Source organism: Ptychodera flava, chromosome 14 (assembly GCF_041260155.1).
Source record: "Ptychodera flava strain L36383 chromosome 14, AS_Pfla_20210202, whole genome shotgun sequence".
Classification (NCBI taxonomy): domain Eukaryota; kingdom Metazoa; phylum Hemichordata; class Enteropneusta; family Ptychoderidae; genus Ptychodera; species Ptychodera flava.
Window position 1 is genome coordinate 5,799,507 of NC_091941.1, and position 17,908 is coordinate 5,817,414.

Below are 17,908 nucleotides of genomic sequence, written 5' to 3' on the forward strand. Positions count from 1 at the left end.
AGTAAATTTCTTTTCAAAAATAATTTAATTTGTGACCAAAGGATTTTTATTCTTTGAGTTTACAAATTTAAACATTGCAATTTGTTCAATCATCTTGTGCAGTGCAAAATTTATAAAATGACTGAAAAACAAAAAAATTGGCAGAATTACAGTCTTTGTGATGTAAAATTATGGGTTGACATTACGATAACTGTTAATCTGTTTGAAGTACTAATATACTATAATTTAAAAAAGAAAAATTCATGCAGAAACGGTAAAATATATTGTCAGCAATGTAGTGTTAATTTTGACTTTACATCAAAATATGCCTTTGCTGGATACCAATATATAGGGCGAAATATCAGCCATGTTCAGCAAAATCCACACAACAGCATTGATCCTTTTCTAATTTGATTTGATTTGCTTATGTTATCCTTGTATGACAGTCAGTACAATATGGAACTTGAACACAACACAGTGAATAAGTATGCTGTAAATGAAATGGTGTGGCTGCATCCACATGCAGCAATAGGAGTGCCTTTGTCTCTCACCCCTCATTTCCAACCTGTCCCATCCCTGAAAAAATAGTTTGGTCTTATATTTATAATGTTAATAATTTCTGTATTTGTTAAAATGTGCGCATCTCAAAAACTTTTGATCATAAACATTTTCATTGTTTTTTATAGCTAACCAATCAGTTAACCTGTTTATTTTGAATATTTGCGCATTTTTTTTCAGTATTTGACATTTTCTGAATACCCTCTTATTCAGTTTGTCATTTTCTAAAAGTTTAAATGCTCCATTGTGTGGTCAAGCTTTCCACAAGCATCAAATGTGGTACTTCATATAGGAGGGTCTGCCTCTAGAGGGCGGGCATCATGAACACTCCTGTGTTTGTTGATTAATTCCTCCACTTAAACTTCTGATTGTACTGTAAACATTGAACATGGCCGACGTCCGATTTTCCTGTCTAAAACTTTCACTCATTTTCGTTCATATGACTCTGAAACTCCAGGAAACGATTGGGAAGAAAGGGTTATCTTGAAATATTGAGGTACTCGCCGATATTTTGCAAAATTAAATGAGAAAAAATGCAAGGAAAATGCCGACAGGCTTACACAATGACAGTTTTCAGACTCGGAGGCATATGATCATCTCTGCAGATTATGCAACAGGCCCAGATCACGTGAGGCCATGAGGGGATATCCACGCAACTCAGTACCAAACACTAGCGCTCACAGAGTGAGCAAACACAAAGTGAGTACCCCTAACGTCAGCTCAGTAGTCTGTAATAGATTGTAGTCAACTAAGAAACCTTGGAGAAAGGCTTAACACTGTGGCTATGCCGCTAAGTCCCTTTTGATTTTTGTCATAGCTCAAAATCGTTCTCCCACACCTCAACCTGAGCCATGAACACCCCCACCAGTTTATGATATGACCCATCACAATGGCATGCCGTCAACGGATCTTGACAGACGGAAGTCTTGACAGACGGAAGTTCTTGACAGCAGCATATTGGTTTTCAACTCTAATACCTTCTCTGTCTATAAATAGACACGAGAAGGTAATAAACACACACACACACATGCTAACCAACGATCAAACAAGCAAAGAGTCTGAGTAACCTGTGGTGACACAGACTATGGGAAGCGTGTCCGGGATAGCGATCCATTCTTGTGCTATAAATCAGAAGAAAAAAGCCGAGTCTACATGAGAATGGTGATTACTTGGCCCATTTGATGTCCAAATCATGAATGTAAGAACCTGATTGAAAACTAGCTGTAGTATCACAAAAATGCCACAAATTGATCACTAGGATATTAGCGTTGTTCATTATAATCCTTCGCTTTGAGTAGGGTCATACACTATATTTCGTAATAACTTTATGTTATACTTTTCTTTCTCAAATGAACCTGTATTTGGGATAACCCTTTGGTTCATGCCTTGATAAATGAGTTCTGTAAATAATGTAGATTATAATTCTACAAATGTTTCAGAAAACCAGTGTACAGTCACTCTTTGAATCCCAGACAAAGTTCTACAAACTTTTGCTAATTGGCAAAGTCAATTCATTGATAATAACTATCATGCCTTTTATTAATACATTACAAATTTACATGAATTGTTTACAGGTATTTACAATTACAAAGTATAAACAAATCTTGCAAGGAATGAGCATATCAAAATTTTAATTTGGTTTGTGTCTACCTCTGAGGACCACAATCATGCACTGGTTTGTTGAATATGTGATAAAATGTATTCTTTTTAAATATAGAAAATTAATATAATGTAAATATACACAGTTTAAAATGCACGACAAACACTTTGTGTCCATATTCTTGTATTTTGTTCTACCTCATTCCTTTCAAGTAGTGGAATTTATCAAATGTTGTCTTGTATTTTTTGATGATCATCTTTCTGATTTCTTCATTCTTGGTAATGACCCTCGTTAAGGGTGTTTCGTTGGCTGCCACAGTTCCCATGTCAAATTTGGGGAATGGCCTGCAGGTATTCAAACATGCACAAAAAGGACTGTAAGTTTTCACTGGAAAGACATTATCAGCAAAAAGATAGAAAAGGAACAAAATTGATCAATAATTCATAGCATTTGTATGGAAATGACAATGAATAAATAAAAAATGGACAGACTGCATGTTTTGCACAAAATGATAAAACTTATAAGTTGAGTGGATCAATGCCCAATTGAGGGTGTCAAATAAACCATGGCATCACTCTACTTGGATATTCAACATATTGGTCCTGGAAATTTCAACCTAATGCATCTACTAGTATTTCACATAATTCTTTATATGACAAACACTGTAAATTGTTACTGTTCATCACCATATTCAGTCGGCCAATGATAGACAACATTTTACACCTATGGGAGTTGTTTTCAATGCATACAGTTCTATGTGCACCAATAATATATCAGAAGAAAATGAAAGAAACTTTTTGAATATTTCACCATTAAGATTGTATTCAAGTTATTTAATGGCTACCTTGTGTAGGTGTGTTACTCAATTTATTTGTGCACTTGAACTAGGTTGCAGTTGTTTTGAAGAAATATATAAGGCTGTTTTTATATACCACCCTTCATCATACCGATGCCTAGGAAGTAAGGGTATTTTAAAGTATGCACTGAGGTTGTTCAGTTTCATGGCCAGACTGGCAGAGGGAATGTCAGTTGAAATCAACTGACCTTGTGCACAATCTTCCTATATATTGGCATTGATCTACATTATACACACACAATGATTCTATCAGTAAATCCAAACTTTTAAGGAAAAGAAAAATGAAACAAAAAACCAATGAAAACAAGAACAGAGAGTGTTCACAAATGGCCAGTATAGTGTAAAATTTCAGTTACTTTACTGAGGCCAACCATAATGTGATATGTTACATAGAAGAAAAGTTATGTGATGCAAACATTGAGATGAAAGCAAAGAGCCCTACTAGGGCAAGACTGTGATGTCTTTATCATCATTGCTGTATTCCTCCCATTTTCAATTGATCTCAACAAATATGACAAGATGTTGATTCAAATTATACATTTATCATTTAAAGATATTTGTTGTGGCTGTGAAGACTGTAGTATTAATCACTTACTGTGTATCCAGTGCTGTTTCAGAACGCTTTCTAGTAAAATAGTGAACTTTCATCTTGACAGGACTTTCTCTTGCCTTTTGCACCCCGAGTATGACAGAGTTTGCAATGGTTACTGTTTCACTCTTTGTCAGTCCCAACACTGTGCACATATTTACAAATGAATATATCATCATTTCTAACAACTTCTCAGATGTGTTGATCACAGCATCTGTAATAAAACAACACACATTTGACTCAATATGCATTGGAAATGTGAAAAGTGTTTGATGGCCTGGAAACAGTCTCAGAATTACATTTTGCCATAATGATAACTTTGTCAGAGATGACTTTCTTGGAAGAGGGAACATCATTATCAAACTTCATTTCAAATAATTGATAAGGCTGAAAATACCACCCTTTACAGACAAATAGTATCTTTTTTAGTAATTATAAAGACACAAAAATTTATTCCATTTGAGTGAAAAAAAAATAAAAATACTGGGTTCATTTTAAAAAGGTCAGCACGGTGAGAAGTTTGTTGACATTTCTTTATTAAATCTGCCATTAACCCCTTGACTACCTATGGCGCCGGATATTTCCGGCGCCATATTGAATTACCATATACCTTGAGTGCCGGAAATATCCGGCACAGTTAAATAGCCGTATTTGCTTTGTTTTTGTTGCTAAAAATCCCGTAATTTCGGCGCCTGCACGCAGCGCAACTAAGATTGATGTATTCCGATCTGGCCTGAATGTGATTGCGCCCCCGTACGTCCGAGTATGGCCAAAATCCGGAAGCAAATGTCGTGACCCATGACCTCGACCCTGAAAGGTCAGGCTGATCACTGAAGCGTCGCGCTGATTGTTTACAGTTTTCAGAAGTACGGACGATCGCGAAGATGTTTATGGTTTTTTTTTTAATGAAATGAAATGTTTATTTTTTGAAAACCAATGATTATATGTAAATATGTTCTATTAACAGCAATATTCGTGAATGAAACTAGAGGAAATACAGTGTTTTACTATAAGCCAGTGAAATTTTATAGCAGCCTATTATCAATATGACTGGTCACATGACTGGTCATGTGTTTGGTATTATGATATGTTGTTCCCTATGTATTTTTAAACATTGTGAAATATTTTTTGATAAATCATAACCATTTTAGATGCATGTTTCTGCAAGGAAGACTTAAAGCAGGTGTTTACAAATATAAAATGTGTTGATTTTCAAATACAGAATCATGTCAGATGCTGATGTTTATGGTTCATTTACTTTGCCTTTTGTGAGAAAAATCTCAACTAGGTACATCTATAAATAAAGTAAAGGGTAGTTATTATTACATATATGTAAAGACAATGCCATGAAAATTGCAACTGTAGTCAAATTTGCATCACTTTATGGATTCAAAACACGTCCTGATGATTCAAATATTCATTTTCTTTGCCAACTCTGGTCACATGATGTGTCATGTGATCAGTCACGTGACCTGGAAATACAAAATTTATGTATGAAAAGTGGGAAATTTCATGCTGATTCAGAAAATATATGGTTTATTGGTACTTACTTAATTTTTACTCTAAGCAGTGTTCATTCAATGACCACACCCCAGATTTTATCAATATTTACATAAGGCCAGAGAAAAAAAAATCTTGTTCATCGGATTTTTTGGACCAAGTCCCTGGAGCGGCGAGCGAAATTTTTTTTTTTTTTTTTTTTTTTTAGGCCGAAGGTAAACGCGGTCCTCTGGCATTTTTGCACAGATGCAGACAAGGCAAGATAATTGTTTCCCTTTTTACCAGAAATATCTCAGACAAGAACACTGATACTGGTAACTGAATGCAATACTATATTTCCCAACAATAACATAGGCCATTACATTCACAGTTAGTGTTTGCACAACATATTCTGAGTATTCTTGACCGCGGACATCCGGGAACTTGCGGATTTTACGTCATTTTTGCGTCACACTGCCGTGAGAACAGAATATTGAAGTGTGAATTTTTCAACCTTTACACCAGTATTCAAAGTTTCAACATTATGTCAATGATAAACACTAAGTTCTGTCCTTTGTCACATAATTTCTGCATTGTTCACTGTCCTGTATAGTCAAATCCCAATTCACCTCACTCGCTAGCAATAGGTGAAAGTGACGTCACTCCGCGGTCAAGAATTTCAACATTCTCTCAGAATAAAACTGAAATGTACAGCAAATTACTGAAATCCAACAATTCAGTATTGTCCTTTAATATTGTCCTGGTGGGACCTAGCATCTGAGTTTTTTCATTTTACTTTGGCCCCATGTTTTGGCCTCTTTACCACTGTCTCTACACATTTTACACGATGGTCTAACAACACTGTACTGTGATCGGATGAAGTTATATATCATCTTTCAGATCGTACTTTAACATCGACGCAACCATGTGTTTTGTCATTGCCGAAAATTTTTATACTTTCGATGCAATTTTCATTCAATCGGACGCACCGTCCATCTGCTGTCACGATCTTGTTGAACAAATCGCCAAACGTCATATCAGGACAAACACTGAATAGCGTCTTTGGAACTAACTGTTGGCCATCACGTCGAATGTTGGCGATCAAATTAATACTCACGATGTGACATGTACTAACCTTTACAAAACGAGGAAATTTCTGGCCAAATCGACACACTTTGCGTCGTGATTCGCCAAATTCAGACGTCACAACAACGTGTTGGCGGTCAACTACGTCGGAAGTCTCATTCAAAATCCCGTGCCCGCGAAAACCCGACAAAGTGTAGGGCGCCACCAGCGGCAGTACTAAAAATATTTGTAATGCGGAAGTAAGAATTTGCCGCGATCGAAAAAAAAAAAAATTTCCAAATACGCCAAAGTAGAAGCGGCGATTCCGATGAACAATTTATTTTTTCTTCCTGGCCTAATGGGCCTGGTATATAGGAATACATTGGCCTTGGTAGTCAAGGGGTTAATGTAAATTTTCAGATTTTAATGAAGAGTAACCCTAGCTGTGAAATGAAGATTACAAAAAAGTACCAAACATGAATTCGCTAGTTACAATACAATAACTTCTCTATATACGCCTTCTCTATACACAATACAATAACTTCTCTATATACGCCTTCTCTATATACAATACAATAACTTCTCTATATACGCCTTCTCTATATACAATACAATAACTTCTCTATATATGCCTTCTCTATACACAATACAATAACTTCTAAATATACGCCTTCTCTATACACAATACAATAACTTCTCTATATACGCCTTCTCTATACACAATACAATAACTTCTCTATATACGCCTTCTCTATACACAATACAATAACTTCTCCATATACGCTGTCTCAAAAAAGATGAGTACACCTACCTTCTTTATTGAAACTGAGTGGGCAAGTTATGTCAACATTGTTGGGATTTTCCAGCGTGCCATTGATATCTGAATCAGTAGGCCAGTCTTTCTCCACATTGTCCACTTTCCATGTAATGTCTGGTTTGATAATATGCGATGTCTTCAGGATCTGTCTAAGTCTCGGAATGGGTACAGCACTGACAAAACTGTACACTGTGCAATGGCTGGATATTTTGCCGCGAATTTCCTCGGCTACTCCTGGGAGTTGGGAAGGCAGCACGCAGAGAAACAACACATGCACTGATGATGCCAGTGATGCATTGTCATGAAAACAATGAACTCCTTTCTCCTGCAGTTCACCTACAGAAGATAATAAAAGAACATTTGTTACTTCTAACATGAAGAAAACTTTCAAATACTGTGAAAATTACTCAAGAATAGCAATGTTACCAAAATTGAAATAAATAAGTTGTATCCATTGTGTATAAACCTATTTCACATTTACCCTTTGAGGTTTTTATTTCTTTATTTACTGTCACTTATTCATTCCAGAGTCTTCTTACTTTATGTTTAACACTGAGCAAAGTCATTACCTAAAGTTTCTGGTCTTCTGGTTGATATTTTTAGGTCCTCTGGTTCTACATCAGCATAGGTAAATAATGTGTTTACAAGGTGAGAGCCTAGCCGTCCACATCCCAGAATGCCTATTTTGACTGGATTCCTTTCTTGTGAGTCTTGAAGAAATTTCGACGATTTGGTCAGTTTAGGATTTCTAAGTTCTAATATTTCTTTTCTGCAACAAAAATGGATAGAACGACATAATAGCAAACATGGAAACCAATCCATTCCAGGAAACTTGAAGCAGTGTAGGTTAATACTTGGACCATGTCCCATGCTTGAACTGAGATTGTCAATGCCATATTAATTTCTCCACATCAATGAAACAATTCCTTCCATGGCTTAACCAAGGATGTAGGAGGGGATCTTTTGTGTGTGTATTTATGCAAGTACAAGTAACTGTCATATTGGTGATATTTTTCACTATTTTTGTTTTAATATCAACTTTTTTGTTTTAATATCAACGGCAGAATTCAAATTATTAAATTAGTCAACTTGTTATTTTTGACAAGTGAATTCACAGTGCATTCTACATGTATAGACTCTGTGATTGATATATATATATATATATATATATATATATATATATATATATATATATATATATATATATATATCACACACGCACATTGGTGTTTCAACATGCTTTGTGGAATATAATAAGAATGTGTAATCGACATACAAGACAAACTGTAGTGAAAAAATCATCAAAGTTACAGTTAATGTACTTGATCCTTAATGACCATCACATTCACATAGTTGTTTACAAATCCTTACTAGCTTTATGACAAACAACAAACCTAACCCGACCCAGCTAACGGCAATGAGCCATCATGGTGATTGCTAAATGCTGTATCACTAAGAGCTGTACATAGTAAGCGTAGATGCTGCGTAATACCATGGGCTATTTTTTACATCCATGGTAATACCTACATACATACATACATGGAGCAAGCATATTTGTAGGCTAGGCTATGGTATAAATGAGCTCCTCCAGTCAAAATGCTTACCTGGCGTCATTTAATATCGCGATAAAGTAAGCCGCTTGGGCACAAAGCGACACATTTATGGCATGGCAACGTGCCCGCAATACCAAGTACCCTCTTTCTTCATCTGTGAGTGCATTTTCGAACTGCAAAGACGGTAAATCCCTCGTAATATCACTAACGTTAGATTTATTTTTGATAAGGGCCGCCATATTTGTTTTTCTGTTTCCAAGGCGCCCTAAGACCTGAATGATTTTCGAGAAATCGTACGTAGTCATCTTGACGTTTAAGCCAGTTTACATGGACAAAATAGAAATTTGAGTGCATTCTGGTACCGAAGTATGCTAAAATTAAGTCGTATAACAATTAAATGACGAGATTCGCTCATTAAAAATGTTTGCTTTTCTCATGGAGCTAGTGGGTCTGGCACACTAAGGTCATGCCCTCTGCCCCCAGGGTCAATCCAGCAGAAGAGCAAGCGCTAGCGCCACCTCATAATCTGTTCGTTTCCGACGAATGAAACGCAATAGATCAATGATCAATGCTGTTCTGCTGGTTTCAAAGTAAGCCATGGCAGAATCAAGTAAAAAGAAAACGCCAAAAAAGAAACAATCTTCCTCTTCTACAAGCAGTGATAGTTTATCAACAACAGGTGAGTGATAAGGCGTGGTCAGTGAAACGGGGTTGGGATGGGGGGATGAATAATGTGAAGGGAGAAATGTTATTTGTATCAGTTGAATTGCATGATTTACTGTGTTTAGCGAGGCCAAATTAGCCCGGCAAAATACACAATGCATCATGTATATTTGTTTATGTTCCACTGTTGGTCTCTGAAAATATAACTAGGTACTACAGGTATCAGTTGTTAACTTGAAGGACTTTGTTCTTACTGCTAGTCTAGTCATCATTCATATGTCATGATTATCATGATTATTCATTCATATGTCATGATTATTCATATGTCATGATTATCATTTCTTTTCTCAATTTAAACGTCATGATTACTCTGGTGACTGACAGTGCCACGACGTGTTCATGAAGCAGTGCATCACAACTTCACAAGTAAAAAGCAAAATAATGTTAGAACTTACAAGGGAAACAATTTACACCTGAAAATTTAGAGATATCCCTTTATTACCATTACATATATGCATGCCTCATTTAATACCTTCAAGTATAGTGATATCCCTTGCAAATCTTATGTATATCCTGTGAATATTTCTTTGTAACATGCAAGGTCATCGTTATATCTGTCAGGTCAACATCTCTTTGAAGCTGTTCCCTATAAAATAAAATAAAATAAAATAAAACATTGAGATAATTTTCTCTTCTATAGGTGATCAGTCATCAGTCAAGCAATCACCAAAGCCCACTGCATTAACTGGCAGTGCTAGGAAGATCAAGGATCACTGTGCAGATTGGCATAATTACATACACAAATGGGAAACACTGAATGACCAGGGCTTTCAGGTGGCCTCCCAAATTGTCAACTGCAAGCTCCAGGCACAGTAAGAGAGTGTCCAGGTTTTGGATACGTTGAGCGACAAATAATTGATTCATTAATAGATGTTTGAGTTTTGCTGAGGTTGTTTTAGGAATACTCTGACATTTCCGTCACCATTCAATACAACATTAGGGAAGGCTGCATTAACTTGCAGGATACCTGAAACCCGAGTCCTTGCCTGAGCAACTCGGGTGACAAACAGAAGACTTTTAATCCCCAAGGTGTGAATGTTCCATTGTTATGTTTATCTAATCCAGCTGGTGCCATTGTAGTGCCATTGTAGGAAAGGCAGGTCTGTGAAATTGATCCTCTAGGGAAGTCGGGTATTCCTAATTAAGTTAATGGAGCTTTCCCGTAATCATTGTGCTGATATACCATGGGGAATCCTTGTCAAGTTTACCACGTTTTTTGCTTTCACTAATTCAGAGATCCTGGATTTTTTCAATGAAAGTGCCAATGAAAAATTTAGCAGTTTGTCGTGTGATTTGGGAAGATGTTTGACCAAACTGAAAATGTAAATTTGAAATGATATTCAATGCTGAAAACAAGTTTTTTTCTGGGTTATCAGATAACTTACATCAGGTACCAGTTAACTCACACCTTTTCCAACCCCCAGAACAAACTCGCCCGATTCCAACTTGCCCAATACCAACTTGCCCAATACCAACTCGCCTGATACCAACTCGCCTGAAATCAATTTGTAATTTTTCATGAGTACCTCCTCCGGACAAATCATCAACTTTAAATAACGTCAACCAGTTAAAAGAAAGGATTCACAATGCAAGATACTTGAAATCGATGACAACAGCACTCAGCCAAAATACATGTGCAGGACAGTGGCTAACGCAGTGCTATTGCTCAGGCGATATCCTGGTACCGTGTATGATGGTTTTCGCAACTGCATACAATATTTTGGATTTTTGTGATGTATTGGAAATTATTTTGTAATTTTACATGGTAGAACATTGTTTTCTTCATTCGACTGGAAGAAGAGTAGTTTATTTGTCTGAAATGTGGTGAATATTGGCGAAAAAAGCCCCACTTGTTGATACATAATTTCAGGCTCCCAATTTTTGACTATCCCCTGTCAGTGGACACTCCGTAAATTTTACGACACAAGGTGCGTAGAATCTGTAACACCAGATATATTAATATTTGACTATGTTCGTCACGATATTCTGTATGTTAAACTATATATATTGCATAGGGGTTTTAAGCCTTATACCATTAAGATTTGTCATACACGTATAGGTATCAAGACTTTGTACTGAGATGGAATGGGTTACTGTCTGAACCTTTTCATTCAAAGAATGGGGTAAAACAGGGCGGCATTACATCACCTTTCTTCTTCACCGTCTAATTGGATGATATCAGTAAGGACCTCTCCACTCTTCCCTATGGATGCCTTATTGGTGACTATAAGGTGAATCATTTGATTTATGCTGACAATTTAGTTATTATATCTACTGGAGCCTATGGCCAGCAGATGCTTGTTAATATATGTGGTCATTATGGTGACAACCATTCAATATTTTTCAATGAGCAAAAGACAGTTTGTATGCTAATTCAACCAAGTATTCATAAACTTACACAAGTTCCAATTTATCTTAATGGTAAAATGCTTCATTATGTCAGTGTTTATAAATACCTTGGTCACTTAATCACTTGTGACCTTAGGGATAATGAGGACATTCAGGCTCAAACTTGGTAATTTTATGTTCGTGGCAATGCTGTAATTCATGATTTTAAATTCGCGTCTCTTTCTGTAAAATGTCACTTATATTCTGTCTATTGTGATATTCCTTATTGTTCTTACTTATGGAGTACGTTTTCTTTATGTACGTTTAATTATATAGTTAGACGAGTTTACTCCCATGTTTTTCGTAAGTTGTCTGGTTTTAAACATTCTTTTATTCACAGTAACAGTGCAGTGTTTGTCAGTCTTTCGATTTTAACCTTTGACATTACGGGAAGGCTCCATTAACTTAGGAATACCCGACTTCCCTAGAGGATCAATTTCACAGACCTGCCTTTCCTACAATGGCACTACAATGGCACCAGCTGGATTAGATAAACATAACAATGGAACATTCACACCTTGGGGATTAAAAGTCTTCTGTTTGTCACCCGAGTTGCTCAGGCAAGGACTCGGGTTTCAGGTACCATGCAAGTTAATGCAGTCGTCCCCTAATGATGAAATCCTTCGGAAAAAATCATTTGCTTTCTGAGTAGACTCCCTTCTCTCAAGTAACCCGCTTGTGGTGAGTGTTTTATCATTATCAGTGTTATCACAGAGAGGACTGTGGAGGATTTGGAGTAAGCGTATATTTTAAAATGTATTGTTATTTTGCTATGGATTTTTTATCATCTGAAATAAAGATATAATAATAATAATAATAATAATAATAATAATAATAATGATAATAATTATACCACATGTACATCTCAAACAACAGGCGAATTGGTATTGGGTGAGTTGGTATCGGGCAAGATGGTATATGGCCAGTTTGTTTCGGGCGAGTTCTTATTGGGCGAGTTGGAATGGGGCGAGTTGGTTCTACGCGGGTCGGAAAAGGTGTGAGTTGACTTTAATCCTAACTGCTTTTAGGTCAGATGTCAGAATGACCGCTTCTTGTTTGATTAATTGTCAGTAATTTGAGATCAGTACCTTTGATCGTTTGCTGAGTATTGAAAAGTACACCAGACTTTTTTTAACCTATTATTCCATGTATGTTTTCCCAATGCCTTCAGATCTGATAAAACAAAGGTTGGCGTTCACATCATTGATACTGATGGTAATAATGACTCTGATGATCAAGGTAACACAATGCCAGTTGAACTTGGAGAGTACTGTGAACAACTGGAAACGGTGTTCAATTCACTGGTAGGCTATGCAACTTAACATTTCAATCTGAAAAATTATTCATTGTCTAGTGCTGACACAGGATATTTTCTTCAGAAGATTTCTCCTACAAGGGACATCAATATTAGTTGACATTCAAACATTGTGGGATACTTATTATTGTATGCTGAACCTAAACAGAATAAGTGGAGCATCAAGTGTATCGTTGCGTGGATTTGCTAAATTACAGCAACTTCTACAGAGTACATTACATGCTATCTGACATCTACTCGAAATTTTACGTTGCTAATCTATTTTAAATATTTTTCCTTTAAACAGTACAGTACACTGTATTTGTACTATTGTAGCCCAGTACTAAATGAAATCAGTATTGAATGAAATTTTACAATATTTTTTCTGATTAAGTGTGTATCTGATATTACTGGAGGAACAAAAAAACGACTGCTTTACACTGTAAAACACTTTGCTTCCCAAGGAACTGCAAATTGTCTCTACAGTTGTTCTGTCAACCAGCAATGTCTTACGCTGATGTAACCTTGAAAGTAGTTTTAGCACTAGTTAGGTCATGTATTTGTGTTTGTAGATATGACATGAATAGATCTTGCATATGGAAATTGAGTTAATTAGGCGTGATATCCCATGAAGACTTTATGAAATGCAATGTTCCATCACCAGGCAAAGTTGTTAAAAAAAATGGAAACAATCTGCAAAGACTTCAAGGGAGTTTGTGACTTGGAATGGCACCAAAATGATGAAGCTTGGAGTGAAGAACCAATATTTCAAACATGGCCTACGAAACAATTTCGTAAGTTATGATATTTTGACTTCTTGTCAGGAACTCAATATAATTTTCATTATACTTCTATGGTATTACAAATTACATATGAACCACTAAGCAGACTATGTGGATGAATATGAAAGTATGCATTTCACATTGTCGAACGTACTATATTAATTTTGTGATTTGGATATAGGGACATGTCAATCTTTAAACCAGAGATGATGCATTAAGATTTACAGATCTGAATAAAGAGCCTTGATCATCATTAAAAATACAAGAGTAAAAATATTAGAAAATAAGTGATGTGCTTTTCTCTTCACAGATGACTCATCATGTGAAATCTTCACCATGTACAAGACAGAGCTTGACGTCAAGAAAACAATTCTTCAAGAAATTGCCCACACTAATGACAGAGACTTGATGATGTTTTATGTTTCCACTTTGCTTCATCAGCCTTACATCGAGGACAAATGTAAAACTTTACTTGAAAGTATGCTTTTGGAGACAGGACACAGGTGACAATGAAGAGAATGGATTGTTGGAGATGGGACACTGGTGACAGTGAAGAGAATGAATTGTCAAAGGCTATTTAATCACAGCCTGTCATTTCTTTCTGAAACCCGCATCACAAAAACTTTCTCACTTTAGCATTAAAAGTACCACAATTGCTGTCACTGCCAAGCTATATTTGTTCCTTGTGAGAACACTCAAATATCCTGTTCAACCTTTGACCTTTAAATGATGTAGAACATTTGACCGGTTTTGCTGTATATAGATTGTTTTCTGTGGTTTTATTTTAGTGACCAATGTCAGTGTGCCAAGCCTCTGTTGAAGTTGTCTGCCAGAATCTTTTTGGTGAAAACTTAATTATGTAGTTTAGCAACTGCAAATTAACTTGTAAATGAACACACAAAGTTTGAGTATCTAACAGTAACTTATTCATGAGTGAGAAATATTAACATCTCATTGGCTGCATGAAAATGACCTGCCAACTACATCAATGTTATAAAATGAAAGCTATTTTTAATGCCCGATCAGACCATATCACTCACAGAATGAGTAATTTTTAACCTTAAAGAAAACACCTTTGCAACAATTTACCTTTTTCTGGCAATTGACAAGATGAGTGACATGGGGTCAGAGGTTGCATATAATTAGCATAAATATCAAGGCTGTGATGTAGTAGTACTGCGTAGGCTCAGTACAGCATTAATACCATCACACAGGTGTTAAACTTAAAAACAAGGGTGCATTTGTGAGCAGATTGTGAAGAAAGATGTTTATCTTAATGATTATGGCGAAGTTAATTTTCATTTGTGTAAGTAAATGTTGCACATAAATTCCCCTTGACAGAGAACAAAATTCCACAAAGGTCCCACCAGACGGCAAAAAAAACAAAACAACAAACAATTTAAGAAAGACCAATTTTACACCAGAAGACATAATGCCATAGGGGTGTAAAATATACATACTTTCTGTAATGAATAGGGTATTCAAACTTATTTGTTGCCTTTTTGAGTTCATATTCAATGGGGGTGGAGGCAAATGTATAAATTGTCAACTATGGTAACAAGAGCGATTTTGTAGTCTTGCAAGTTGCGCTTACTACTCATCAATGGTATATGTCTTCAGATGTAAAATTGGTCTTTCTTACTAATTAAAGCCTCATAATTTCATTAGGGAACAAACTCACCTTCAATCGCAGTTATCAAATCTGTCTCGTTTTATACGTATCATATACAAACCACTTGTAGTAGTTATTCGCTATCTTGTTTAATCGGATGTGATGTAAATGCTGGCTTTCAACACGTTTTATACTCATAACGCTACCCATCACCGTATTCTGCCCTTCACTCAATTCTTCACTGAAAAAAACTATTCTTATTCTTTCTGTTTCAGAAATACAATCCTTCACTGTCCTTCAAGAGTCCTTCAGTTTAATCTGACCCTAAAATAGTTCAGTGAAATAGCAAGGGTAAATTCAATCTTAATTGTTTTTATGATTGTATATGCATTGCAGTGAGTTTACGGATTTGTACATTCCATATAGAACCTCAGTTACATTTACACTCTCGCTGTGGTGTTTAGCGTTTTGAAGTTTGTTTGTCGTGTTTTCGATTTCGATTTGCGTGGAGCTTGTCTAGGATAGCAATTATTGTCGACACAGTCAACGAAATTAGTTTGGTCATCTTACACGTACTATTCATCAATACAGAGCGCATACCTTCGGATTTGACCATCAGTAACCAAGGAATAACGACCGTGTGCGGGAGCTGTACGGTCCCCCGCCTAAAAGATGCCGCCGGAATGCGCACACATTTCCCCGTCTTTTTTCTTGAAATTCAACAAAATAAACCTGCTTTGCAGATTTAGCTTCATATTCAAGCATATAATTGACCTTTTCTCAACATACAGCCGCCTTTAGCAGGTTAACTTTTGGATGCAAAGCCTTCACACTAGGCAATAGACTAAGTTAAAAAACTAAGAGTGATACTTTCTTTTATAGTAAGAAGATATTTAGCTCCGAAACATTCGGGCATTGTCGCAATATTTTACCAGAATACTTTGGAACAAAAACAGCAAACCATGACAGGCGTAAAACTCTTTTACTTAGTGAACTTGTAAGGTTGATGACCTTAAGTGACCTCTTGTCAATCCAAAGCGCAGACAGTTTCGAACCCCCTGAATTCATGTAGCCCCCTCCCCTCACTATTATTTGTGAATGCAGCCTGCTATATTTTTCAATGTTGGTTTAAACATTGTGGAGATCAGATCTCAGTCATGCAGAGTGCTGTGATTACCCACGATGATAGTCGGTAAGAGAAGTAGCTCCAGAGTTGAGTGTTCTGACATGCTGGCAATCTTGCTTAACTTTATTTTAAGATGTGAAAGATACGCGATAAAAGTTTTATGCTCCCTAGTATGTGTACAGTGAAGTGACCAGTTAGAGTTAGAATATGTTGTCCCTCTCAAGTAAGCAGAGTCGAGGACGTGGCCGTTAGCTACTAAATAATCGGACATTGGTTCAATATTCAATATTTTACAAGAATTCATCGGGTCACCCCCCAAAAAAGCAAACAAACAAACAAAAACAAAACAAAAGACAAAAACAAAATAGCAAAGCATGGGATGCGTAAAACTCGTTTACTCCAGTGAACTTGTAAGGTTGATGACCCTGAGTGACCCATTGTCGATCCAAAGCGCAAACAATTGTTTTTTGTTTTGTTTTTATGCCCTGTCTGGTGGATCTTTGTGGAGATTCGTTCCCTGTCATGCGGAGTGTTTCGGTTATCTAGGAAGATAATAGGAAAACAAAGTAGTACATGAGTTTGAGGTTTGCCGATCAGCAGGCAATCGTGTTTCACTTGACTTTAAGATGTGAAACATTCGTGAGAAAAAAGTTTTACGCTCTCAAGGATGTGTACAGTGAGATGAAGAGTTCATGACAGTGTCCCTCTCAAGGAAAGTAGAGTCGAGGACCTGGCCGTGTGCGGGCGCTCTTGGATTGTGCAAGAGCGCACAGATTTCCCAAAGTGGCCGAATTTTCCCGTTTTCAACGAAATAAACTTGCTACGCAGATTAACCTTATATTCAAGCAAATAAGTGACCTTTTCTCAACAAACAGCCGTCCAGAAGGTCAACTTTGGGATGAAAAGCCTCCACACGTAGGTGGACTTAATCCAATCGAAAAACCTAGAATGTTACATTCTTTGTAGAAGACTTTCTTGCTATAAACAATGGGGGAAGCAGCAAAGCGTTTTAATTGATCAGAGTCATAAAATTTGTCAATTTTAAATCGTAATGTCTTTTCATGAAGCCACTTCAGTGAATCAGTGGGCTCACCAGGGGAATAGCTTCTTAAACTGGAACAAAGAGTCAATAGACGTAAGGAGTTAACTTTTGGGAACGACTATATTTCGAATTATAAGTACTTTGCTATTTGTATATGAACGGTGCGCAGTCACATCATTGGCAAAGCACAAAGCACTGAACACCTCTTTGCATTGATTCATCACTTTTAGTTTAGTAAATTTTGGTCTCACGGTAAGTTGTGATGTCTGTCAATTTACATTATTATATATTGCTTGGAAGCGATATGTCCACCTCATACCGCCAGGTTCACTGGACAATTGTTGGGTATGACAGCGCCCTCAGTCATCAAAGATATGGCAGGAAGGGTGGCTATATGTTTTGGAGTTCAACCATAATAAAAAGATGAAAGGACTACGATTAGAAG

At 36.5% G+C, this 17,908-nt stretch overlaps 2 protein-coding genes across 3 annotated transcripts; one reads left to right on the forward strand and one right to left on the reverse strand.

Moving 5' to 3' along the window:
* Positions 1 to 2,043: 2,043 nt before the first annotated feature.
* LOC139149076 (NADP-dependent oxidoreductase domain-containing protein 1-like) lies at positions 2,044 to 8,774 on the reverse strand. The gene is made up of 5 exons (XM_070720613.1): positions 8,548 to 8,774; positions 7,513 to 7,712; positions 6,938 to 7,279; positions 3,589 to 3,796; positions 2,044 to 2,481 (listed from the first exon to the last, which is right to left on the reverse strand). The coding sequence occupies exons 1-5, from the start codon at positions 8,733 to 8,735 to the stop codon at positions 2,331 to 2,333; spliced, it is 1,089 nt and encodes a 362-aa protein (XP_070576714.1). The 5' UTR covers positions 8,736 to 8,774; the 3' UTR covers positions 2,044 to 2,330.
* Positions 8,775 to 8,970: 196 nt separating this feature from the next.
* Positions 8,971 to 16,049, forward strand: LOC139149078 (cyclin-dependent kinase 2-interacting protein-like). Of its 2 annotated transcripts, XM_070720615.1 has the most exons (6): positions 8,972 to 9,175; positions 9,860 to 10,031; positions 12,484 to 12,604; positions 12,779 to 12,911; positions 13,566 to 13,695; positions 13,994 to 16,049. In XM_070720615.1, exons 2-6 carry the CDS (start codon positions 9,977 to 9,979, stop codon positions 14,188 to 14,190), a joined length of 636 nt encoding a protein of 211 aa, XP_070576716.1. In that variant the 5' UTR covers positions 8,972 to 9,175; positions 9,860 to 9,976; the 3' UTR covers positions 14,191 to 16,049. The 2 variants fall into 2 exon arrangements, with proteins under 2 accessions (XP_070576715.1, XP_070576716.1); XM_070720614.1 differs by lacking the exon at positions 12,484 to 12,604 and having other exon boundaries at positions 8,971 to 9,175.
* The last annotated feature ends 1,859 nt before the right edge of the window (positions 16,050 to 17,908 follow it).

Excerpts from the sequence above, each read along its gene's own strand:
- LOC139149078 (XM_070720614.1), top strand. The coding sequence starts at position 9,094 with ATGGCAGAATCAAGTAAAAAGAAAACGCCAAAAAAGAAACAATCTTCC. Across the intron at positions 9,176-9,859 it reads TGATAGTTTATCAACAACAG|GTGATCAGTCATCAGTCAAG; the intron begins GTGAGTGATAAG and ends TCTCTTCTATAG. Across the intron at positions 12,912-13,565 it reads AAACGGTGTTCAATTCACTG|GCAAAGTTGTTAAAAAAAAT; the intron begins GTAGGCTATGCA and ends TTCCATCACCAG.
- LOC139149076 (XM_070720613.1), bottom strand. The coding sequence starts at position 8,735 with ATGGCGGCCCTTATCAAAAATAAATCTAACGTTAGTGATATTACGAGG. Across the intron at positions 7,713-8,547 it reads GCGATATTAAATGACGCCAG|AAAAGAAATATTAGAACTTA; the intron begins GTAAGCATTTTG and ends TTTTTGTTGCAG. Across the intron at positions 7,280-7,512 it reads CAGAAGACCAGAAACTTTAG|GTGAACTGCAGGAGAAAGGA; the intron begins GTAATGACTTTG and ends TATCTTCTGTAG.